The 25,792-nt window shown below is 42.8% G+C and overlaps 1 protein-coding gene across 4 annotated transcripts in view; it reads right to left on the reverse strand.

The window, feature by feature from the left end:
* Window positions 1-25,792, reverse strand: part of usp25 (ubiquitin specific peptidase 25) — a 42,446-nt gene that overhangs the window by 9,997 nt on the left and 6,657 nt on the right. For 3 of the 4 annotated variants that reach the window (XM_061248533.1, XM_061248531.1, XM_061248534.1), the window contains exons 4-18: window positions 22,541-22,664; window positions 22,017-22,179; window positions 12,863-12,949; window positions 11,448-11,585; window positions 10,597-10,673; window positions 10,143-10,216; window positions 9,287-9,435; window positions 6,344-6,471; window positions 5,580-5,675; window positions 4,767-4,931; window positions 4,369-4,577; window positions 3,791-3,861; window positions 2,446-2,674; window positions 1,865-2,086; window positions 1,465-1,607 (exon numbers count right to left, since the gene is read on the reverse strand). In XM_061248533.1, the coding sequence (XP_061104517.1) occupies window positions 1,465-1,607; window positions 1,865-2,086; window positions 2,446-2,674; window positions 3,791-3,861; window positions 4,369-4,577; window positions 4,767-4,931; window positions 5,580-5,675; window positions 6,344-6,471; window positions 9,287-9,435; window positions 10,143-10,216; window positions 10,597-10,673; window positions 11,448-11,585; window positions 12,863-12,949; window positions 22,017-22,179; window positions 22,541-22,664 (2,075 nt within the window). The remainder of the gene's footprint in view (window positions 1-1,464; window positions 1,608-1,864; window positions 2,087-2,445; window positions 2,675-3,790; window positions 3,862-4,368; window positions 4,578-4,766; window positions 4,932-5,579; window positions 5,676-6,343; window positions 6,472-9,286; window positions 9,436-10,142; window positions 10,217-10,596; window positions 10,674-11,447; window positions 11,586-12,862; window positions 12,950-22,016; window positions 22,180-22,540; window positions 22,665-25,792) is intronic. The other variant, XM_061248532.1, reaches the window with a different exon arrangement.

Genomic DNA, 25,792 nt, shown 5'->3' on the forward strand with positions numbered 1-25,792 from the left:
GGATACATTGCAGGAGTCTTCTATTGTGTGTGTGTGTGTGTGTGTGTGTGTGTGTGTGTGTGTGTGTGTCAGTAAGAAAGTAAGTTAGTAAGTACGTTACTAAGCAAGTAAGTAGTGTTTAGTTTACGGCTTTAGAGACAGATACAGTGTAATTGGATTGGACAAACTTGTTCCAAGGCCCATACAATATTATATTGCTCTCAAGAATGCTGCCTATTCTTCCTTCTACAAACATCAAAGTCACACGGATACTAGGGTTGGGTGGTTTCACGATGTTATGCTATCCTGTGATAATATAAAATCTTGACGGTCTCCACATCACTAAAGTCTAAAGAATTATGCCACAGTTGCTGCGTGTTATGTTCAAAACTCCCATATTTCATCATTCCGTTCAAACGGCCCACAGCTGTCTAAAAAGAACAGACTATGATGTGTTACAATGTAGCAAGGTGTAGATTAAATTGCCATGAATTGTCACTGCTCAAGGTTGTTTTAATGATATCACCCGATATAGATAAGGTTAGCTAATTTCATTTAATGATTTAATTTATTGTGTTTTCATTTTAAGAACTATTTTGTGCTACTGCACTTAAGTTGCCTATTTTGTTATTTAGCATGTAAACTTGCACTGTATTTCTGCCTAAAAACCACAAATTAATATTGTTTAATTAATGCCCTATACCCTATGTGTGAAAGTATATGTTTTTGATCTTGAACTTTTTCCTCTTCTCTAATTATATGGCCGAACGAAATTCGATTGCTGAGGCGTCAGCCCGCATTTCTTCGGTGAACTAAGGAACTGACGTTACTTTACAAACACGCAAAAAACCCGCATTTGCACCACTATAGCCTATCAAAATGTATGATAGGCTATATTTAGATTTTATTGAGTAGACCTAATAATAATAACAATAAAACAGTAAACTTTTTTTCGTAACCGTTGTATAATCGCAATATTACATTCAAGGGTGTTCTTTTCTTTACTTCCGTAATACTATCGGAACCCGTTCCTCACAGCATCACTGTCGTGGCAATAGTAACAGTAAACACCCGGTGTAGGCCTAATATTGCTTCTAATATAATATATGGGGTGGGAATTCTATAGGATCCTCTAACTGCATTTTAGTGAAACGGCCGTGTCCTCCGGCCATTATAGGGCCACCTTAGTTTTTAAACGGTGAAACCATGTGCCGTGGTAAAATTTGGAGCCCTTTTAACAGTTTAAAAAATGTGATACAACCCAACCCAAATGGACAACGCTAATATCCTAGAATACAAAGCTAATTTTGGGCCGTCAGGGCCCTGCCATGATTTCCTTTTTCGTGCACTTCAAGTTTGAATGCAATTGGTAACATTAAACTGAAATTGTTCATTGATTGTGTACACAGATAATGGTTGGAAAGTTAGGGAGAAAAAATAAAACACAAAGAAAAACTGGTGGATGTAGAAAGGCGCTGCTCTTACTGCGGCTAGCAGGGCCTCTGGGCTCCTCTCCTCCTCCTGCTCGGCTGCAGCCTTGGAGATGGCCCTCTCCATGTCCTCCTTCAGGTGTTTGGAATCATCAGTGGGGGAGGGCTGCTCCATGTACTCTGGGTCCTGCTGAGGGGCTGGGGAATAGAGATGGAACAGTTACTCTACACACAAGCACATGTGCAAACAACCACGCACACTCTTGCCTGTGACATTCTATCATGCATAAAATCAGTGACCAAAATATAAATGCGCAATTTTTACATGTCTAATTTTAACAACTTCAGAGATCACCACTGTAAAAATACCAGGGTAATGGATGAGCAAAAAAAATAAATAAATAATAATAATAATAATAATAATACTAATATTTTTTTAAAGGACCACGACAGACCTGTGCGGTCTTGGGGGCTGGACTCTGTGCTCATTGGCTGGCAGGATGATGCAGTGGCCATGACTGGAAGCTTCTCTTGCTGTGCCTTGTGGGCCTGCAGTGCGTCCCACTCCTCCAGCTCCTTCTCGAAGAGCTGGTTGTCCTCCTTCACATACTCCTTTAGGTCTGGCGGGAGCTTGTCAAGACCGCTCAGCATCTGCCCAGTCTCCTTATCAAACTCCTCTGGATACACAGGGCCACAAAAACATTCAAAATCTGCTACCACCTCCTTTGCCCTAACCTCACTGACCATAAGCCCTTATCTTTCTACTACTGACATACAAACATTCAGTAATAAATTAGTTCACTGCAATTGTACAGCTATACTAGGTCCAGAGAGAAGAGTGCTTCCTATGGGCCCATCAACACCTCTTCCAGCAGCAACTTGTTTGGACATGAGAAGGTTAAAGGGTGGTATGGCGGCAGTAGGATGGTTGCAACTGTTAATAATATTAACAACAATAACAAAGTTAACGCTTAACATTAGCAATACAATTGCTCACACAAAATGAGCCTATTTTGCTAGGGGTATGATATCTCACCTTCTATCAAAAAGGGTTTTTTGTCATTGATGTACATGAGGCAGTAGGCGCTAGCGTTCCTGTAGCCCCCGAAGGAGTCGCGCATCAGCTCCTCCCACGAGGACTTGGTAACGGAGATGTCATTGTATTTCATCCAGCGGCGGTGGTGTGGGTTGTAAATGTAAGCCCAGTAGTGTCCTGCATTGGCCTGACCCTCGTGGACCAAGACTGCGTGCAGCCGGTAAGGGACCTGTAAACACAGTATGGCCCAGAAGGCTTGCTCAGGCCATGCTAAGATACAGACAACTAGGCAGACACATTCATCTTCGCTGCCACAGCAGCACGTAAACAGCTGTCAAGCGAAGACTCATGAATTTTTCCCAGAAAGATTATACAAGGAAATGATACAAGTAGAAAGACTAAAAAAATCATTTGACAATATTTTTGGAATTATTTACTTGTAATTCAAGAAATTAATAAAATAATGTTAAAGGTACAAGAGGTAATTTCGGCCTCCTCACGGTCAAGAGAGGAATTACAGCAACAAACACCCTCAAACCACTGTTTATCCTTCCCACAGTCTGGAGTGCAATTTGGGCAGCTACACACAAACAATCACAATAAGCCCCCCATGCCATTGGCTGTGGCAAATAGAACCAATTTTCAACCAATCAGCTTGAATTATTATGCAGCTGTAAAATGTTTTGATACAGAGTGATGGCCCGTCAACTGTATATTTTGAAACCCAAATTTAAGGACTATAAACATAGGCAGAGAGTGAGTCAACATGTCAGTGAGCCCTTTTCAACAATAAGAAGGGGTTTACAATGGTCTTGTAACAATGTTTTAACACAAAAATCTTACCTATTGTACCTTTAAGTAAAATACATAGGCACTAGTCTGTTGGTTTTTTGTTGTCGATAATCAAACTTAATCACAGAAAATTGATATATTTTGAATATTAAATTTAGAGTTTGAAACTGGAATCCTGATGTCCTGGTGAAAAAAGGAGCCAAGTTGCTCTTTGTGCTCATCCATGTTGCTTTCATGATAGGATAGAAGATCAAAGGGGCCAAGAAACAACAAGTAATGTTCTTGTTTTGTCTGGATGGTATACCCTTTTGTAGCATAATAATAAGTTAATGTGTGGGTTACAGTATCCACATTGGAGACTCCCTTTCCAGCTGACAATCCACTCGGTTAAAATTAGAATTGGGCCATAATAATTATACATTTATTAACATTTTGACAGTAGAAAATTCTAATGAATTTCCCTACACTCCATTTTTAGAATAAGTGAGATTTGGTGAAAATATTTGAAAACTATTGATATATTTACCTGATTTGACAGAAGATTTAAACTCACCTGCATCATTGTCTTATCAGAGTACATGAGCTCAATGGTCCTGTGAATCCTGGAGATGCTCGCCTGCAGGTCTGGAAGTGAAGTCAACAAGAGAAATAAAATGAGCTCACAGGACAGACTGAGTGGGAGGAAGGGAATGAGCTCACAGAAAAGACTATGTGCGGGAGAAGGAGTTCACAGGACAGATTGTGTACGGGAGGAGAAGAAAGAGCTCAAAGCAGAGACTGTGGAAGGAGGCGCATGAGCCTGTGTGGGAGAAGGAGAATGAGCTCACAGGACAGACTGTGTGTTCACTGGAGAGGCTATGCACAATACAGAAATATTTACAGAGGACACTCCGTTATTGGAGGTAAAAGCTTGAGAGAGGTTTCACGTTCGAGAAATAAATTCCATCACTGGTGTTATTGTTTAAGGAAGAAAAAAGAGAAAAGGCTCACAGGAGGAACTAGCAGTGTGAGAGAAAAGGACAGAGAGCCCAAAGGAGAAATGCCTTCTGTGAGGGGAGGAGGCTAATGTCACAGGAGGCGTGTGTGAGATGAGGGTGGTGCATCATGGGGTAAGCAGTGTGAGACTCCTACCCCGTGTGTCGTTCTCCACCTCACTCCTCCAGCGGTGGAGGCATCCCTCCAAGACCCGCAGCTCCTCCTCCGTGATGTGGCGTGGCGCCGGGTGCATGGGCAGATCCGGCGGGAGGCGAGACTGTGTGAAGGGCTTGTGGATGGACACCCGCTGCTGGGGACCGGCAGCAGGGGCTTCGGGCAAACTCGAGGGGCCTTGGTCTGCTGTGCTGTGGGGCCAAAAACAGACCTTCATAAAGCTTCAGAAAGCATAAAAACAATTATAAACTTTCTGGCAAGTCAAGACAAAGGAAATTAATATGAATTATTTGTTGCACTGTAATCAGCTCTGCGCATTAGGCTGATAGCTTCTGGATAATAAATAACAGCATTTGTGGTAGAAAAGACAAGGAGCATGCCTTGGTGCTGGCTGTAGTTGTGCTGGAGTGCCACCAGGTGGTGCTGCTGTGTCAATGTCCTCCACAGGCGAGGTGCACACAGGCTTACTGGAGGCAAACTCCATGGCATACTGCAGCACGTCTGCCAGAGGGAACCTCTTGGGGCCCGACCCATAACTCAGATATCTAGGGAAGGGAGAGAGAAAGTGAGACTCAGTGAACATGTTATGCAGGAAAAGGAACCTGAGAAATTAACCGTTGGTGTTCCAAAATATTTCAAATAATTACCAGGAGAAAGTGCTGTCAAGTGCAATCTGGATAACTATTTATTCAGCAGCTCAATCAAATTCAATTACAACCTGAAATGTAAGCCAGTGTACTTGCAGTAGGTTTATTTTTATTGTGTTGTTTTTCTATGACTTATTTGTAGAGGTTTGCACTGTCAGTGCCTGATTGCAGATAAAAGTTCCACCCATAGTGGGGGATCACAAAGCCTCACTCTTCCTACTACCCTGCTAGACATTATTAAAGGCAATCACACATATTTTATTTGCATTTAGAGCTGGCTGCAGGAGGGGGAAGGGTTAGGGACTTCAGTAAACCTACGTCACTCAAGCTCTTTGCAAATATTTTGTGGGCGTTCTAGATACTAAAACCAGGAAGAGAATGCTGATGCAGGTGGGCCTTTAAAGGCTCTAAATTTGACCATTTAACAAAAAGAAAATTTGAACAACAAGCCATTTCTGCTTCACATCCCTATGTGGTCTGTTGCTAAATGTCCCATCTCCAAATGGAGCTTCAGCTTAAGTGTGATGGTGGTGTGAGCAGACAGACCTCTCCAGACGCTGCTGAAGCAGGGTCAGGTGCTCTTTCAGTCTCCGGATCTCCTCACGCTTAATTCGGGTGATATCCCTGTTCCTGTCCATGTACCTGAAACCACACGGGTAGCGCAGGAAATACATTAACATTATAGCATGTTTTACATACAGCATGACAGGGGCAACCTATAGCCTAGTGGCGAAGGTACACCACTGGGAACTGGAAGGTTGGTTCAAGCCCCAGTGAAGCTACCACAAGATCTGCTGTTGGGCCGATCTTTTAACCCTGCATTGCTCCAAGGGGAATTGTCCCCTGCTTAGTCTAATCAACTGTAAGTCGCTTTGGATACAAGTACAGCTAAATAATAAATCATTATTATTATTATTATTATTATTATCATTATTATTATTAATAATAATGATAATAATAATAATAATATTACAACATATTGCTACAAAGAACTCATGGGGTTATGGCATGTGCAGATGTTGTTCATGTGCATTTGACTTGTTCATGGGGCCCTAGAGAGATCTGGGACATCTGTAGCTTAACTTTCAATCATCACATGACATTCAACTCTAAATGGGAATTTGTTCCAAATGTTCTGGAACCAGACATGGTACGACTGAAACAAACCCCAGGTCGTACTGAAGGCTCACCAAGCCAGTGGCCTTTATAGGAAAGAAACACAGAAGCCTGGGAAGACCAAGTAAACTGCTTCCTTCAGCATTTGTTTTATCACGAACCCAGCTCTCCGGCCATTAGGCATGCAAACTAACCTGTCCATGTAGAGCATGGCAGGAAACTCTAGCTTGTTGTGGATCTTCTCTGGTCGGCCCAATGCCTGATTGAACTCAAATCTGGACAGCTCAAATGTCAGAACAGGCGGAAGTTCGGTGAACCAGTGCTGAAAGGGGAGGAATAGTTTACGTTAAATGATGTGCTTCTGTTGAATGATTGTGAACCTTCTTTATGATGTATATTTATTTATATGTATTTATCAATATACATCATATACAAATTACAGTATTATATAGATAAGGCTTATCATTGTTGGGTTTTAACAGATTCCCCTCGTGCGGTTTAAGGGATTAAACAGGATTCCTAAGTATTCTGTATTAGAATGACTTTGTCATTATTACGAAAATGTTAGGCCTATTTCTTGTATATGTCACTATGCGAACATCATTAAATGTTCAGCTGAAATAGCAGGTGCAACGTCTTCAATCTCCTGGAATGCACACTGTCATTGTTCCATTCACAAAGCCTATGGTTAAAAGAAAGGATTAAAATAAATAAAATAAAATTAAAATTAAAATAAAAGATTTATCCAGGAAATTAGCATTATTATAACCCGATTTCCTCCCGTTTTTCATTCATTTATTAAAAATACAACTAGAAACATTCCCAGATTAAACTCTGAAAATGAATGATGAGCCTTGTATATACACAGTCCCCTCCAAAAGTATTGGAACTGTAAGGCCAATTCCTTTGTTTTTGCTATACACTGAAGACAGTTGAGTTTGAGGTCAAAAGATGTACATGAGATGACAGAGCCGAATTTCATATTTTATTTCCTGGTATTTTCATCAAGATTTATTAAACAACATAGAACAAATCACCTATTGTATCAGACCACCCAATTTTTAGGTGACAAAAGTAAGTATTGGAACATGTGAATGATTTTCTTTGAGTTTCTTGTTGCCCAAATATGTCCTACTAGATTGATTGGTTAAACAGTAAATAGTTCTGAATGTCTACTCTTGGTTTTAGCCTTGGGTTTTGCCTGTGATGACTGCATTAGCTTAGAAAATGGGGGAAATCCATTGCACAAGCATTGGGGATAGCTTGTACAACAACTGTCCTGAAAAAGAAAGAAACTGCTGGCGTACTGAGCAACAGACATCAGACAGGTCGACCAAGGAAAACAACAGCAATTGATGACAGAAACATTGTGAGAGCTGTGAAGAAAAACCCCAAAACATCAGTCAGTGACATCACAAACAATCTCCACAGGGCAGGCGTGAAGGTATCTCAATCAACCGTTCAAAGAAGACTTGGAGGGCAGCAATAGGCTAGATTATAATTTGCAAAGTACAGAGCCACAAGTGTTCTGGATTTATGAGACCAAGATTAACCGCTACCAAAGTGATGGAAAGGTCAAAGTGTAGTGAAAGAATGAATCTGCTCATGATTGAAAACACACAAGCTCATCTGAAGTGTGGAGGAGGAAGTACCATGATTTGGGCTTGCATGGTTGCTTCCGGAGTGGGCTCACTCATTTTTATTGATGATGTAACTTATAATGGAAGCAGCAGGATGAATTCAGAAGTCTACAAAAACTTACCAACCTACGGAGAAATTCGTCCAAACTAATTGGGAGGAACTTCATCATGGAGCAAGAAAATGACCCAAAACACACTGCCAACACAACAAAGGACTTCATTAGGGAGAAAAAGTGGAAGGTTTTAGACTGCCCAAGTCAATCACCAGACCTAAACCAATTGAGCATGCATTTCACCTCCTGAAGAGGAGATTGAAGGGAAACCCCACCCCTAAAACAAACAACTGAAAGAGGCTGCAGAAAAGCCTGGAAAAGCATCACCAATGAATGCAACAGCTTGGTGATGTCAACGGGCCACAGGCTTTATGCAGTTATCGCAAGCAAGGGATAGGCAACCAAATATCAAGATTTGTTTACTTTCATTTACTTAAATACTCTCTGTTCCAATAATTTTGCTCACCTAAGACATGGGTGGTCTGATACCAAAGGTGCTATGTTCTAAGTAGTTTAATACATATAGGTGTAAGTACCAGGAAATAAAAGCTGAGCTCAACTCATATTCATCTCAACCCCAAATGTATTCAGTGTATTGCAGAAAATGGCCTTGCTGTTCCAATACTTTTGGAGGGGACAGTAAATTATACCCTCTTACGCCTACCCTCTGTGACAGAGATGCTGAATGAGACTATATAGCAAAGTTTTATTTTTGTATATCTGTCACACATGTAACTGCATTTATGTTTTGTTTTAAATACTTAAATATTTTTGTAATTTATAAAAAATATTTCTTAAAATGTTTTTGTTTTGCTGTGTTAGGAAACTGCATGTGTTCTATCACGTATACATATTATATTTTGTGAGTTATTCAGACTAATGCATAACAGAATACCAGGAGCGTTTTACAGTCTCAGTTCCTGTCCTCTCCTTTGAGGACTGATAATGTCAGAAGGCAGCTTCTTAGTTGTCAAGCATTTATCAGTATAAGATGACCTGCTTCAGCCCCCCACACAACATCCCAACGCCGCTGGTCACACAGCGGAACTATTACCATCTTTCCATCGGTACTGTAGTGCAGCCATGAACAGGAAACAGCCGGCAGCCCAGGCCTGGTCTACAGAGGCCCAGACCACTCGCCCATGGATTAGGGATTAGCTGCTGCCACTAAAGTAGTTGGTCTAAGGTCAGGGCAAATGGACCCACATACCTGTCCGCATATTGTTACATACCCTAATACAAAGCCCTAATCAAATATAGAAATTATAATAATACAACACAATTAATTTAATTACTGGCCTTTTATAACCAGTCACTGCAGTTGAAAGTACAACATGGTAGCATACATACATATTTCAGCTATTGACATGGGAAAATTGCCTTATACTAAACCACATGGGGCACAATACCAGTATGGATACATAGTGTGTGACTTGATGCTGACCTCTTGTCCAGATTTGGCAGAGTTCTCCGAGTGCAGGGACTCGATCTCCCCCTCAATCATGGCCGCCTCCAAGCACTCATGCAGATCCTTAAAGCCATTCACTTGGAGAGGGTACTGACCGAACATTTCTGAGTTCTCAAATTTTTTCCCTGGAAGGACACGCAAATACACACAATTAATTGTTTTTTCCTAAATGCAGCTAGCAGGTCAAACACAAATGTGCTCATGAAGAAAGTGCAGAGGCAAGGCAAAATTCCTACACTTACAAACTACACTGGAAAAAAACAACAGTCAATCTTAATAAGTATCCTAGTCTTATATAATCTCTTTTTTAAAAAATTACATTTTTGCTAAATGAGACAAAGAAAACAGCCACTGAGGTGATAAAGTTTGACTCATTTCAAGATTAGCCAATGGGGTGAGAATGTCACTTGTCAAGCAAACAGTAACTTAAAACAAGCTCATATTTTGACCTTAAGTCTTATTACAATAAGTAAAAACACTTGTTAAGACAACTATTTATTGTAGTGATAGAATATTAGTTTTGGCTAAATGAGTGAGAACCACCAGAGCAGAATATTACAGTTGTCTATTAGTGACACAGAGTTCAGTCAAATGAATGCCTGGCTGCAGTCATACACATTTGTGACTGTGTCATGGCTCAGAGACAGCATTGTGAGGCATTATAATTAGTGTCAATCAGACATCAAGGTTTTCAGAGATCAATAAAGAAGCCCAGGCCTTTCGTGTTGCACCATCTCATTAATCCAAGGTCACTTTCATTACCTGGGGCAAAGATATTCCACCAGTTACATGGAAGGAATAGTTAAGTGCAATCCCCCCACCCCCTCCTTACCTTCAAGGACACCCACAGCCAGAAAGCGACCATAGAACAGCTCCACCATCGGATTCTTTGGCTTCTCTCCCTCTCTGCAGAAAACAACAGAAAAATATAATAACATGAAAATGAGAGCAATGGCATTTGCGCATGTGTGACGATGTTCAGAATGTGCATTGTTAAATTGAGCATTTTACCCGACAGTAAAAACCATTAGTGTTGTAAAAGCATGTTCACTTGGAAAAAATGAATATAAACTAATGACCTAATGGTAATTTGTAAAGTAATGACAAAAGGAAAGATTAGCTAAAATGCTACTGTATCAGTCTCTTGGAACAAAACACTACAATAACATAAGGGAAACGCATTAATCTATTAGGAAAATTAGGAAAAAAGATATTAAGTCAATCGTATTATTTTCAGTCAGTCATTATTTAAAATCTCATTTGAAAAAAGGTAGTGGTTCACTCACCTGTCCTCTTCTGCCTTCATCTGAAAGGCATCCTCCAGCCAGTCCAGAAGTTTGTGTGTGAACTCGCTGACATCCTGCTGTAAAACAGTGAGGAGCGGGTGAGTATAACCATAATTTTGTATGTGCACTCACTCACACCTTGCTGTAAGACAATGAGCATAACCAGCAGTTTGTGTGTGCCCTCACTCACACCTTGCTGTGGGACAGTGAGCATAACCAGCAGTTTGTGTGTGCCCTCACTCACACCTTGCTGTAAGACAGTGAGCATAACCAGCAGTTTGTGTGTGCACTCACTCACACCTTGCTGTAAGACAGTGAGCATAACCAGCAGTTTGTGTGTGCCCTCACTCACACCTTGCTGTAAGACAGTGAGTATAACCAGCAGTTTGTGTGTGCACTCACACTTTGCTGTAAGACAGTGAGCATAACCAGCAGTTTGTGTGTGCCCTCACTCACACCTTGCTGTAAGACAGTGAGCATAACCAGCAGTTTTTGTGTGTGCCCTCACTCACACCTTGCTGTAAGACAGTGAGTATAACCAGCAGTTTGTGTGTGCACTTACACTTTGCTGTAAGACAGTGAGCATAACCAGCAGTTTGTGTGTGCCCTCACTCACACCTTGCTGTAAGAGTGAGCATAACCAGCAGTTTGAGTGTGCCCTCACTCACACCTTGCTGTGGGACAGTGAGCATAACCAGCAGTTTGTGTGTGCATTCACTCTCGTCCTGCTGTGTAACAGAGAGGAGTGAGTGAGGAGAAAAAGGTCAGAGCTGTTCCACCAAGTCAGCAAAGCCAGCCAGGGGAGGGGTTGGGGCCCTGCAAGTGGACAATGATGAGGGCGAGTGGCTTACCTGCTGAGAGTCGCTAGACTTAAAGGCGTCTTTTAGGATCTCCACTGCCCGGGAGGGGTCCACGTACTTCCGTTTGGACCCCACCATCAGGGAGAAAAGGTGCCTCAGCTCCTGCATAAAGGGCAGGTTCCTGTGTTCCTGAAGGTCCAAAATGTTAATGTTAATGTCTCTTTATGAAACCACAAACCTAGATTCACTTGGATTTTCACTGACGGTTCCATCTTTGTTGTTAGCCTGTATTCAATTGATATTGGTCCTTAAATTGACAATAATCAAACATTTCTTTCCTCTACACAATTGAGTAAGCAACAGCAGTTAACAAATTCCTGTTTTAACTACAGTCCCCTCCAGAAACTCCCAAGAGTCCCATTATAATATTACTTAGATAGTTAACATAACTAGTTAATGTAAATTCGGCAGACTAGTGAATAGCTACGACTTTCGTGTGTTATTCAGCAGTAAAAATTACTTTATTGGTTCTTCCTGTTGTTTTAAAGACACAATCACTTTTCCCAAATAGGCTACAATAAAGTGGTAAACACTGAAATGTGGGGTTTGAGAATGTTAAATTAGCAATCTGATCCAATGACCTTAGGAATTTTAAGCTGTAGAATGGCATATACCGTTAAATTTGCATTGAAACAAAATGTCATTTTGGGGTGTGGTGGGAGAAATCATAAAACCCGAGGTATTCGTTCTATTTGCTTCAAAATTTCATGATTCTGCCTTTAATCAGACTAGTCCATAGATATCAAATGTGACTGTGTTATATAAATGGCCAAGTTAGTGACTTAATGGGTTTTTTTTCTTTTTTTATTGTTTTGCAATGTTTGTATTGAAAAGAAAACAACTTGAATAATTCATGTCTATGTGTTTTTTTTTTTTTTGTGATGTCCTATCCATGCAAAACAGTTATTCATTCCAAATGTAGGACGGCCTGTAGCGTAGTGGTTAAGGTACATGACTGGGACACGCAAGGATGATGGTTCTAATCCCGGTGTAGCCACAATAAGATCGGCACAGCCGTTGGGCCTTTGAGCAATGCCCTTAGCCCTGCATTGCTTCAGGGGAGGATTGTCTCCTGCTTAGTCTAATCAACTGTACGTCGCTCTGGATAAGAGCCAAATGCCAATAATGTAATGTAATGTCATATAAAATGATTTTCAGGCTCTTGTGCAGTGCCACTTTTCATGTTATACCACCTGTATTAGGGCACAGGGTGCTGCACAAAATCATGCCCAATGTTTTCTAAGTCAATTTCCAATGCTGTATTAATCTCAGATAGAATTCTGATTTCTCATCCCCCACCACCCCCCAGACCTCTGGCCACTCCGCAGAGTGGACATGGACGTCATTAGGGCTCAGCGAGAAGACAGTGCTGATGCTGCCACAGGAGATGCAAAAGCAGGGCTCACCTTCTGGTTTCGTGGCAGGTCCTGGACGCGTGCAGGGGGAGAGTAGTGCAGCACCAGCCTCTGGAACTCCAGCAGGTTAAATAGGGACTGCAAAGAGATGGGCAGAAATCACAGGCTGACCTGAAGCATCCCAGAACAGGGGGGGGGGGGGGCAAGGCTCCCAAGACTTCATTGGCCACATTATTACTAAACTGTGTAAAGATAAGGAAAGTAAGTAATTCCAAGATAGCAGGATATAAACTCAGTGAACTTCTTCTTCTGCTGCTGTAGCCTATCCACTTAAGAGGTGTGATGCGTTGTATGTTCAGAGATGCTCTTCTACATACCACTGTAGTTATTTGTGTTACTGTCACCTTCCAGTCAGCATCGACCAGTCTGGCCATTCCCCTCTGACCCCTCTCATTTACAACGCGTTTCTGCCTGCAGAACAGCTGCTCACTGGATGTTTTTTGCGTTTCACCCCAAACTCTCTGCAAACTCTAGAGACGGTTGTTCGTGAAAATACCAGGAAATCAGCTGTTTCTGAGATACTCAATCCACTCTGTCTGGCACCAACTATCATTCCATGGTCAAAGTCACTTAGATCACTTTTCTTCCCCATTCCGACATTTGGTCTGAAAAACATCTTGACCATGTCAGCATGCTTTTATGCATTTAGTAGCTGCCACATGATTAAATATTTGCATTAACAAGCTGGTGTACAGGTCTACCTAATAAAGTCATCACTGAGTGTATATTGATGGTACCGACAGTCTTTTCACTCTCCTGTTGTCTGAAAAAAGGACTGTGCAAGTTTCCTCCCCCAGGCCGTCAGGATCCTCAACACCCTTTGCCCCGGCCAAAATTAAACTCTTTACCGCATATCAACAGACTACACTCACCCCCCCCCCCCATAATGAATCCACCAGCCACTTATGTGCTACTGTGTATTTCTGTAACCGTAATTTTGCAATTGTACTTTGTAATGCGTGTACATACCGCACTGTTAACCTTTTCCGGAATAGCAGTAACAACATCAGTCATAGTAATAGTAGTAGATACAATCCCCTCAAACAGTACTGTAACAGTGTGGCCAATTCCTTTGTATTTGCAATATACTGAATACATTTGGGGTTGAGATAAAGATGAACATGAGACAAGAGTTCAGAATTTCAGCTTTTATTTCCTGTTATTTACACCTAGATGTGTTAAACTACTTAGAACACAGCACCTTTGGCATCAGACCACCCAATTTTTATGTGACCAAAAGTATTGGAAGAGAGTATTTACATAAATGAAAGTAAATAACACTTAATATTTATATCCCTTGCTTGCAATAACTGCATCAGGCCTGTGGCCTATTGACATCACCAAACTGTTGCATTCATTCGTGATGCTTTCCCAGGCTTTTACTGCAGCCTCTTCCAGTTGCTTATTACAGGGGGGTTTTCTCCATAAGTTGGCAGAGAATGTTTTTGTAGACTTCTGAATTCATTCTGCTGCTTCCATCTTGAGTTACATCATCAATAAAGATTAGTGAGCCCACTCCAGAAGCAGCCATGCAAGCCCAAGCCATGGCACTTACTTCACCTTCAATTAAACATGATCAACCAGCACGCTTGGACGTAAACTACAGATTTCCGCAACTGTGAGATTACATTACATTACATTACATTACATTACATTATTGGCATTTGGCAGACGCTCTTATCCAGAGCGACGTACAACAAAGTGCATACCCATAACCAGGGATAAGTTTGCTGAAAGACCCTAGAGGTAAGTACAATTTCAACTGCTACCTGTACAAGAAAGATAAGGACAAGGGCCAATTATTTTTTTATTTTTTTATTTTTTTGAACAAACAAACAAACAGAGCAAAAGTCACCAAAGTTAACTATCCAAACACTGCTTACCTAGCCAACTAAAATACTGATACACAAGTCACAGAGACAACAATTAAGGTTCACAGGGAGGTAGGGAGGGATGGGGAGAGGTGCTGTTTGAAGAGGTGTGTCTTCAGCTTGCGCTTGAAGGTGGGGAGGGATTCTATAGTTCTGACCTCAACGGGGAGTTCGTTCCACCACAGTGGAGCCAGAACAGACAGTAGTCGTGAGCGTGAGGTGGAGGTTCTGAGAGGGGGAGGTGCCAAGCGGCCTGTGGAGGCTGAACGAAGACGTCTGGCAGGGGTGTAGGGTCTGATGATTTTTTGCAGATAAGCTGGGGAAGACCCTTTAACTGCTTGGAAGGCTAGCACCAATGTTTTGAATTTGATGCGAGCCATGACAGGCAGCCAGTGGAGGGAAGTAAGCAGGGGGGTGACGTGTGAGTATTTGGGAAGGTTGAAGACCAGACGAGCTGCTGCATTCTGGATGAGTTGGAGGGGTCTGATGGCAGACGCTGGGAGGCCAGCCAAGAGGGAATTGCAGTAGTCCAGGCGGGACAGAACCATCGCTTGGACCAGGAGCTGGGTCGAGTAGGGGGTGAGAAAGGGGCGGATTCTCCGTATGTTGTATAGGAAGAACCTGCAAGACCGGGTCACCGCCGCAATGTTCTCGGAAAGGGACAGTCTGCTGTCCATCACCACGCCGAGGTTCCTTGCACTGGGTGACGGCGTGAGTGTGGTATCCCCGAGGGAAATGGAGAGATCCAGATGGGGAGAGGTATTAGCAGGGATGAATATCATTTCAGTTTTACCTGGGTTGAGCTTTAGATGGTGGTTGTCCATCCAGCTCTGGATGTCCCTCAGGCAAGCAGAGATACGGGCTGAAACCTGCGTATCAGACGGCGGGAACGAGACGAAGAGTTGGGTATCGTCCGCATAGCAGTGGTAGGATAGCCCATGTGCAGTGATCACAGGGCCAAGGGAGCGAGTGTAGAGAGAAAAAAGAAGCGGGCCAAGGACTGAGCCCTGGGGAACTCCTGTGGCGAGGGGCCGAGGTGTCGATACCGAACCAGCCCAGGCAACCTGGAAGGAGCGACCAGAGAGGTAGGACTCAATCCAGTCCAGGGCTGTGCCACAGATGCCCGTTGCTGACAGGGCAGACAGGAGGATGGAGTGATCCACAGTGTCGAAGGCAGCAGAGAGATCTAGAAGAATGAGGACAGAGGAGAGGGAGGCTGCTCGTGCGGCATGAAGTGACTCACTGACGGAGAGGAGCGCAGTCTCTGTCGAGTGGCCCGATCTGAAGCCAGACTGATGGGGGTCTAGCAGGTTGTTGTTAGAAAAGAAGGAAGAAAGTTGAGTAGAAGCGGCTCGTTCTATAGTTTTAGAAAGGAAAGGAAGAAGAGATACCGGGCGGTAGTTCTGGATGATGGAGGGATCCAGGGTAGGCTTTTTTAGCAGCGGAGTGATGTGGGCCCTCTTGGAGGATGCCGGAAAACAGCCGGAAGACAGGGAGGAGTTGACAAGGGAGGTGACAAATGGGAGAATGTCAGGTGTGATAGTTTGGAGAAGAGAAGAGGAGATAGGGTCAAGGGCACAGGTTGTAGGGCGGTGGCAGAGCAGGAGTTGAGAAACATCAGAGTCTGTAAGGGGGGAGAAAGTGGAAAAGGAAGGGATGGGCCTAGAGGGGGGGAAGGGCACAGTGAGGGGGGGGGGCGGTTGTAAAGGATCTGCGGATGACTGCGACCTTCTCATCGAAGAAATCAGCAAAGTCATCAGCAGCGAAGGAGGACTGAGGAGGAGGAGGCGGTGCGTTGAGGAGAGAGGAGAAAATGGAGAAAAGTTTCCGGGGGTTAGAAGCAGAGTTCTGAATTTGCGTTTGATAGTATTTTGCTTTGGCGGCAGTGACATCGGAAGAGAATGCCGCCAGGAGAGACTGGTAAGTCATGAGGTCGGAAGCGTCTCTGGATTTCCCCCACTTCCTCTCCGCTGCACGGAGGCTGGCCCTGGAGGTACGGAGGGTGTCAGATATCCAAGGACTGGGAGGGGATGTGCGAGGTGGCTTTGAGACAGGGGGACAGAGAGAGTCAAAGGCGGAGGAGAGAGATGAAAGGAGGGTGGCAGATGCAGAGTCAGCGGGGAGTTTGGAGAAGGATTCGAGAGGGGGGAGTGAGGCGGTGACGGTGCTGGCAAAGGAAGAGGGTGAGAGGGAGCGGAGGTTACGGCGGGCTGAGGAAGTGTGGGAGGGAGGAGGGGGAGGAGGATGGGGAGGAAGAGGGAGGGAGAATGAGATGAAGTGGTGATCAGATGTATGCAGAGGGGTAACCCTGAAATTGGAGCATGAGCAGTTCCTTACAAAGACAAGGTCTAGGACATTGCCCGCCTTGTGGGTTGGAGGAGAGTGTTGCAGGGAGAGGCCGAAGGAGTGGATTAGCGGTAGGAAGGCAGCAGACTGGGAGGCTTCTAGGTGGATGTTGAAGTCTCCAAGGAGAATCAGTGGGGTGCCATCCTCAGGGAAGGAGCTGAGAAGGGTGTCTAGCTCATCAAGGAAGTTTCCCAGGGGCCCTGGAGGACGGTAGATAACTGCAATGAAAAGGTTAGTAGGGTAGGATACTGCAACAGAATGGAATTCAAAAGTGGATATGGACAGGTCAGAGAGGGGGAGAACAGAGAATTTCCACGAGGGGGAAATTAAAAGACCAGTACCACCGCCACGGCCGGAAGGCCGGGGAGTGTGCGAGAAGGAGAAGGAGGATGAGAGGGCAGCGGGAGTGGCGGTGTTGTCAGGTGTGATCCAGGTCTCAGTTAGGGCAAGGAATTGTAGGGACTGGAGGGAGGCATACGCAGGGATGAAGTCAGCCTTCCGAGTGGCAGACTGGCAGTTCCATAGTCCCCCTGTGACAGCAAAGTCCTCACAGGGTGTCAGCGGGGGATAGCTGAGGTTTGAGGGGTTCCGACGCCGTGGAGGCCCACGTCGCGGGGGGGTCTTCGAGGGAGAGAGCAGACTGGGATGGGGTGAAACATAACATCACAAACTGGGACGGAGCGACGCTCTGACACGCCTATTTAAATGGCCTACAATTGCTCACAAGCAATACCAAATCAAAGCTAATCTACTGATAAATTCCACAGCTATTTAAGTTACTTAAGACAAATGTTCAATCACTCTACAGGTATGCAACCAGTAGAAGTGATTAACAGGTAATAGACAAACAACCTGGCTCAAGCCCTAACCCTTGCTGTTCAAATGAGCAATTTAAAAAAATCTACGTTACCGCGTCAAGAGGAAAACCCGCAGCGATACTAAACACCTGGTCAGAATGATGCACTTACTGACTAAGGACAACTTTCGCCAGTCTAATATACGCTAGATTAAACTGCACAATGTCAATGTAAATATTTAATTTGGCAATTAGGCTGATTTGAATGCTGACATTTAACTATTGAGATGGCCCAAAATAAAGTTTGAAAATGCAATACAATTTCTCAGTAATCCAGTTAAAAAAAGAAAAAAGAAAAGATACGACCCCTAGCGGTCATAAGCAATATCAGTTAACCGGTTAAAAAATGGGATGGTAACCGGTTACAAAAACTGACGATTTGTCACATCCCTAGTTCCAATATTTTTGCTCACCGAAAACCTGGGTGGTCTGATGCGAAGGGTGATATGTTCTATGTTGTTTAACAAATCTAGATAAAAATACCAGGAAACAAAAGCTCAAATTTGGATCCGTCATCTCATGTATATCTTTTGACCTCAAACTCAATTGTCTTCAGTGTACATCAAAAACAAAGGAATTGACCTTGCGGTTCCAATAACTTTTGAGGGGACTGTATATGTACGCACATGTGCAAGCATACATGCTCATAGCGGTCAGTGTTGACAGAGGGTCCATGCTGGTTCTCAGCCCGGGGGGGGGGGGGGGGGGGGACCCCGACATCAGAAGTCATTACATTACATTACATTATTGGCATTTGGCAGACGCTCTTATCCAGAGCGACGTACAACAAAGTGCATACCCATAACCAGGGATAAGTTCGCTGAAAGACCCTAGAGGGAAGTACAATTTCAACTGCTACCTGTACATGAAAGATAAGGATACCGATACACAAAGCAAGTCACAGAGACAACAATTAAGGTTCACAGGGAGGTAGGGAGGGATGGGGAGAGGTGCTGCTTGAAGAGGTGTGTCTTCAGCTTGCGCTTGAAGGTGGGGAGAGATTCTACAGTTCTGACCTCAACGGGGAGTTCGTTCCACCACCGTGGAGCCAGAACAGACAGTAGTCATGAGCGTGAGGTGAAGGTTCGGAGAGGGGGAGGTGCCAAGCGGCCTGTGAAAATGACAACTTTCGCGAGTCTAATATACGCTAGCGTCGCTCTGACACGCCTATTTAAATGGCCTACAATTGCTCACAAGCAATATCAAATCAAAGCTAATCTACTGATAAATTCCGCAGCTATTTAAGCTATTTAAGACAAATGTTCAATCACTCTACTGGTATGCAACCAGTAGAAGTGATTAACAGGTAATAGACAAACAAACTGGCTCAAGCCCTAACCCTTGCTGTTCAAATGAGCAATTTAAAAATCAACGTTACCGCGTCTAGAGGAAAGTCCGCAGCGATACTAAACACCTGGGGCCTCATTTATAAACATTGCGTAGGCACAAAAGAATGCGTACGCCACTTTCTAAGCAAACTTTGGCATTCATAAAAAACGAACTTGACGGGAAAATGTGCGGTTCTCCACGGAAACTCTGACCCATGCGTACGCACATTAACTGGAGAAATGAGAAACTGTGCCTTTAATGCTCGTGACGTAAGACCAGGAAAACGGGAAGTGAAACAGGATGTAAAAAGGTATAAAGATTTGCCGGGAGTTGTGGCTGGGTATGGCTGCTGTAAGGACGTGCTTCGTCCCTGTTATACTTATTAAAGTGTTGTATTGTTGAATCTCGCTATACGGGTTCTCTCCCTTCCTAAGTGCAACACAACATTTGGCGACGAGAGAAGTCGAAAATGATACACAACAGATACCACTGTGTAAAATAAATCGAAATTGATTGTTGTTGCTGATTTTCTGCACGTTTACACTAGGACTCGGAACTATACTGTCCTCTCAGGTCCTCTGCACTTGTTCTTGTCTTTAATTTGCACTTTGTTGTACGTCGCTCTGGATAAGAGCGTCTGCTAAATGCCATGTAATGTAATGTAATGTAATTAAATATTACCTCTCACGTATCATATATGAAGAGTTAATTTGCAAAAACGGATAAAAGCCTCTCTTACAACGAATAAACAAACAGCTGCTTGATTGATGCTCCCTGGAGTGCCCAAAAAATATGATTTAGGATGATAAATATGAACGGAGATGTTGTTGTAAAAGAATCCCTCAAATATGTAGACGAATTGTTAAACAATACTTCATGTTATTAAATGTATTCTCATAAATAATAGGGTGAACAGTCGGACAAATTGCGCTGCACTGATGCCGTTTACAATGTGTCAGTCGGGCAGATACGAGTGCATAGTTTCATATATTGTTATCATATTCATATATTATGTTTTATAATGTGTTTATTGTTATGGATTTTTGTTCGTTTTATCTCTTAATTTTGTAACTGTGTTTTCAATGGTGCTAGACAAATAACGTGTATTACTATTATTATTATTATTATCATCGTCATCATCACATTCGTTGTGCAGAACTGTTCGTCATTTACAATCAATCAGGATAATTCCCACACCTGTAGCTTTTCAGAGGCAATCAAATGGCTGAAATCCCTTTTCTTGGCCTTCTTTTCAGCGTTTGCCATTGTCGTCTTCGTGAAATGCATATTCATTAGGGGTGTTTCACTGCCTATTTATAGGCAACTGTGGGCGGGACATGAAGTTGGCAAAGTTGCGCCACATTTAGAGTTGATTGTGATTTATAAAGGAAAACTGGCGTGGGACGTGCGTATGCACTGTTTTATAAATCAGAATATTGTTTTGCGTACGCACATCCTAGGTTTCATGCTTGCGCAACCTTTTGACATGAATCCTAAGCACAGTTTTATAAATGAGGCCCCTGGTCAGAATGATGCACTTACCGACTAATGACAACTTTCGCGGGTCTAATATACGCTAGCGTCGCTCTGACAAGCCTATTTAAATGGCCTACAATTGCTCACAAGCAATATCAAATCAAAGCTAATCTACTGATAAATTCCACAGCTATTTAAGCTATTTAAGACAAAAGTCGAAGTGCCATTGCGTTCATCTCCTCCCTTCATTAGCAGGTGACCATGTAGCACAATACCGGCCCTTCCCAAGACCTGGCAGCCTCTTGCATCAGGGAGTGCCAGCTCACCTCTCTCTCACAGCACAGATTTGGTGCACTACTCCAAATATACCAGCATGTTCCAGCAAAACCTGAGCCTTACTCAACTTTCATGTTGACGTGACAGACGTGTCCACAGGATTAACTACAATCAGACACATCACACCTACAAATGTGTACTATAAATAGCTTTGATAAATTTGCTTTAACAGGAAAAAACTCTTAAATCAATCAAAACAAGAAAAATACATGTTGTCGCCCAGTTAAAAATCTAATCTTGTTGACAAATTAAAATATACTTCAAAAGAAATGTGTGTACTAAAAGGAAGCCGTCAGGCAGCTTGGTAAATATGCACTGCCTCCTTAAAGAATTGAATTACACCCAGTAGGCAAACAGCATGTGACTGCATATCTTGGGTTTGTGTTCCCTGGACATATCTCAACAAGGCAGATTGTTTTCAAACAGGGCTTTTAGGTATGCATTACATCATACAATGTCTCCCTCACTTAAAGCTACAGTACAGCAATGTTTCTGTGCACTTATCCTCGATCATTTTTCAGCCCCGTTTCTTCTGCAATGCAGCTCCATTTCAGACATAATGTGTCATCAGTCTATTTAGGAACATTTGAGCCTCCTGTCATTCATGCTTATGCACAAATTTAATTATAAACCATGTGCACACACAGCATTATAAAAAACAAATAACTGTGGCAACTTCCTTAAATTTTCAACACTTATATTTAGTCCACTTGGTGGTTCAGAATAATTGTTGGATGAGGGCACTGCAACGGCCTCAGTCCAGTCTCCTCAGGAGAGTAACTACCAGAGTTTGCTGTGGAATTTCACTGAATTTTTACACTATGCTACATTTTGTGCCCTGCGTGATAAATAACAAAAAATACAGTCACATTGCCTCAAATATAATTAAACCTGGGTGGCACTTGCATACACCGGGGTTTGGGTCTCTCACCTGGATGACAGCACTGAACCAGCACGTGTTTCCAACATTTTTCAGGCCCACAGGACAGTTCTCCAATCGCTTCCTTTCATGGGGGTTGGGCGAGTCGCTCCACACCTCCGTGTGGGTCCGCTTCAGGCTGGCCTTGTTTTCTGCTATGCTGGCCTCCAGGACTCTGCAAATCCCCAACAGAATTTACTGCACATACTGAAGCTTGAATCTAAATCTGGCCCTGGTTTTTCGTTCTGCAAGGTAATTAGCTGAACAATTAGTGCTACTGACTGGCTAGATTGTCTTCACATGTGACTCCCAGGTAAAGGGAGGGTAGAAACCCAGCAGTTTTGATTTGATGACCCCTGCTCTACACAAGTTATTAGACCTTAATTAGCAACATTGGGCTGCTGCTTTACATATGAGGGCATGATGCGGTGACAGCTTTTTTTAGTCACAAACAGAATGACAGAACAATTACACTGACCAGAACACACCACAACATAGTACATTGGAGAACGAGAAACCTGGCACTGGTCTCTCACCTGCTGATGGCCTGCTCCTCGTCCGTGATCCCGGTCTCCCTGAAGGCCCGGTTGGACTCCTCCAGGCTGAGCGCAATGGCCCTTTGAAGGTCGTCCTTGTCATCTCCAGTCAGATCAATGACATCTGAAAGAACACGTTCTCACACATCCAGCAGACAGCCACTATATTCCACTATATTGCTCGGCATGTCACATTTGACAATTTGTCACAATAAACAAGACTTCTGACACACGGACATGCTTCAACTCAGGTCATGCTCAAGATTTAAATGTTACTAATGTCAAAATTGTAAAAGACAGGCAGCCTTTACCATCCTAAAAAACATTTTAAGATTCATCATTCATTCAGCCAACACAGAGTCACTGCAAGGTAGGCATATTCTAAACAATTCCAGGAAACAGCTTTCACAAACCAGTCTCTGTATGATCTTTCTAAAACACTGGATAGACTTTTGAAATTCAACAAGACCAAGCATGCTGTACATATCTCCAGCTTTACAGAAGAACATTGTTATAACTTGCCAATACCCTGTTAGAATTATCGGACGGTTTTCAATTCCTGTTACAAGAAAAAAAAAAAAAAGAGGGAAAACGAAAGCAAGATTCTCAGAGTGTAACTGAAGCCTCCGTAGAGACCCCCGCACCAAATAAGCATCCAAGAAGCTCACTTCAACTTCTTTCATTGAAGCTTGCATATTCCTCCGATCAACTCATCCATGATCCAGTGTCAATTCTCCTCACTGTAGGCCTACAACAACAGAGTTGGTGCTGAGCAGAGAAGAGGAGGATAACGGTAGTGGTAGGAGTCTGCCTAATGAGCCCTGACATAAAGGAGCTTCAGAGCTGGGAACCCTGACACCAGGGCAGGTAGGTATAAAGCCACCCAAGTGCTCAATTAAAGTCTCAAGTGCGTCAGAATTCTGAGAATGACGCAACTTTGATCTTAATTGTAGAAGTAAGAATGAGTGCATTTTAGAAACATTCTTGTGTGTCAAGAATGGTCTTAGTCCCTAAACTATTTAAGACCGCTCGGGAGGTGTTTTAACTCGGTTAGGAGTTGCCAGCAGAGGCTGTGGTGTGTGTATTTCCATATTGGAAATGTCTGAGACGAAAAAGAAGCGTCTTCACCATTGAGATATTTTATCTGTCACAGATCTTGTAATTCAATTACATTTTATTTTGTATTCAATTGCTTTATTTGTATCGTCCTTTTTACAACACAAGATTGTCACAAAGCAGCTTCACAAAGAGCCCTGAACCCCCTCACAGCAAGCCTAACCTGTCAGTCCCCTCCCAAAGTATTGGAACATTCCTTTGTTTATGCATTAAACTGAAGAAAATTGAGTTAGAGGTCAAAAGATGTACATGATCCAAATTTTAGCAACAGCAGTTGATGACAGAAACATTGTGAGAGCTGTAAAGAAAAACATCTCCACAGGGCAGGGGTGAAGGTACCCCAATAAACCGTTCGAAGAAGACTTGGAGGGCAGCAATACAGAGGCTATACCACAAGATGCAAACCACTCATCAGTAGTAAGAATCGGAAGGCGAGATAACAATTTGCAAAGAAGTACAGAGATCAGCCACAAATGTTCTTGAACAAAGTTTTATGGACTGATGAGACTAAGATTAACCTCTACCAAAGTGATAGAAAGGCCAAAGTGTGGAGAAAGAAGGGATCTGCTACGATCCAAATCTTCTGTGAAGCATGGTGGAGGAAGTGTCATGGCTTGGGCTTGCTAACTCATGATGGTAGCAGCAGGATGAAATCAGAAGTCTACAAAAACATTCTGTCTGCCAACTTAGAGAAATACATCCAAACTAATTGGAAGGAACTTCATCATGCAGCACAAAACACACTGCCAACACAACAAAGGACTTCATTATGGAGAAAATGTGGAAGGTTTAAGACTGGCCAAGTCAATCACCAGACCTGAGAATGCTTTATACCTCCTGAAGAGGAGATTGAAGGGAAACCCCCTGAAACAAACAAGAACTGAAAGAGGCTGCAGTAAAAGCATCACAAATGAAGAGTGCAACAGTTTTGATGCAGTTATTGTAAACAAGGGATATGCAACCAAATATTAAGTTATTTACTTTAATTTACTTAAATACTCTCTGTTCCAATACTTTTGCTCACCTAAGAAATGGGTGGTCTGATACCAAAGGTGCTATGTTCGAAGTAGTTTAACACATTTAGGTGTAAATTCCAGGAAATAAAAGCTGAACTTCTGAAGTTGAAATTCTTGTCTCGTGTTTGTCTTTTTATCTCAACCCCAAATTTATACAGTATATTTCAAAAACAAAGGAATTGGCATTGCTGCTCCAATACATTTGGAGGTTGTATTTTGTACATTCTCCTACTGCACGCAATAATGCCAAATAATAATAATAAATCAATTAGTAGGTAGAGCCATACATGTCACTATAAAGGCTTTGACAGTTTTTAGTTAATTGACTTCCCTACCAATCTCGGAACCAATCAGAACCTAGCGGCTTTCATGAGGATTACAGGGTTTCCCCAGGTTGTTCTTGAGAGCACATGTGCGTAGCATAGCTCTAAGGGTCCTATTCTGAGGTTAGAAAGAGCCAGTGGGTCTGAGATTCTCAATGTAATTTGAAATCTCCCATTTTTCATGCTGTGCAAAGTAGACTACGTTGTGCAATCTCTCCTTACATTCGTCTGGAGTTCGTTTAGTGGAAGGGAGGGAGGAATTAATAGTTCTTGCCCTGCATTGTTTTTGTCTTTGCCAATTCATGTGGGGCTTAATTTACCCGATACTTCATACTTGCCCCACTTGAAGCATTCATTTCTTTCTACGTTCAGTTAGATTTTTGCCTTGTTGAATCTATTATTATCTTAAGACACCATGTTATATTCTAGTCTATGCTACAGTTCTTAATAATTAGGGGTGATATGTTTAGCAGACATTCATTTGAAAATGTGAATTGTAACATGGGACAAAATCCACTTTGTGTCTGTACATTTTTTATATAAATTGAATGCTAGCACAATGCTAATTGTTCCTGTTTAAAATTGCACGGTGGGACAATATTTTGTGACAAGAAAGACGCAGTCCCTTATAATTATAAACGCATCTTCCTCAAACTGAATGGAGGCACGAGCAAAGTGCTAATCATTCCATTTCATGTAACTGGCTGTTTATGAAGGCTTGCTATTGGCCATCATTGTAGTTCTTCACGGTGCCTGAGTGTGCTGTAAATTAAACTGAGATCAGCACCTAAGAATGC

This window comes from Conger conger, chromosome 7, assembly GCF_963514075.1.
Source record: "Conger conger chromosome 7, fConCon1.1, whole genome shotgun sequence".
Taxonomy (NCBI): Eukaryota; Metazoa; Chordata; class Actinopteri; order Anguilliformes; family Congridae; genus Conger; species Conger conger.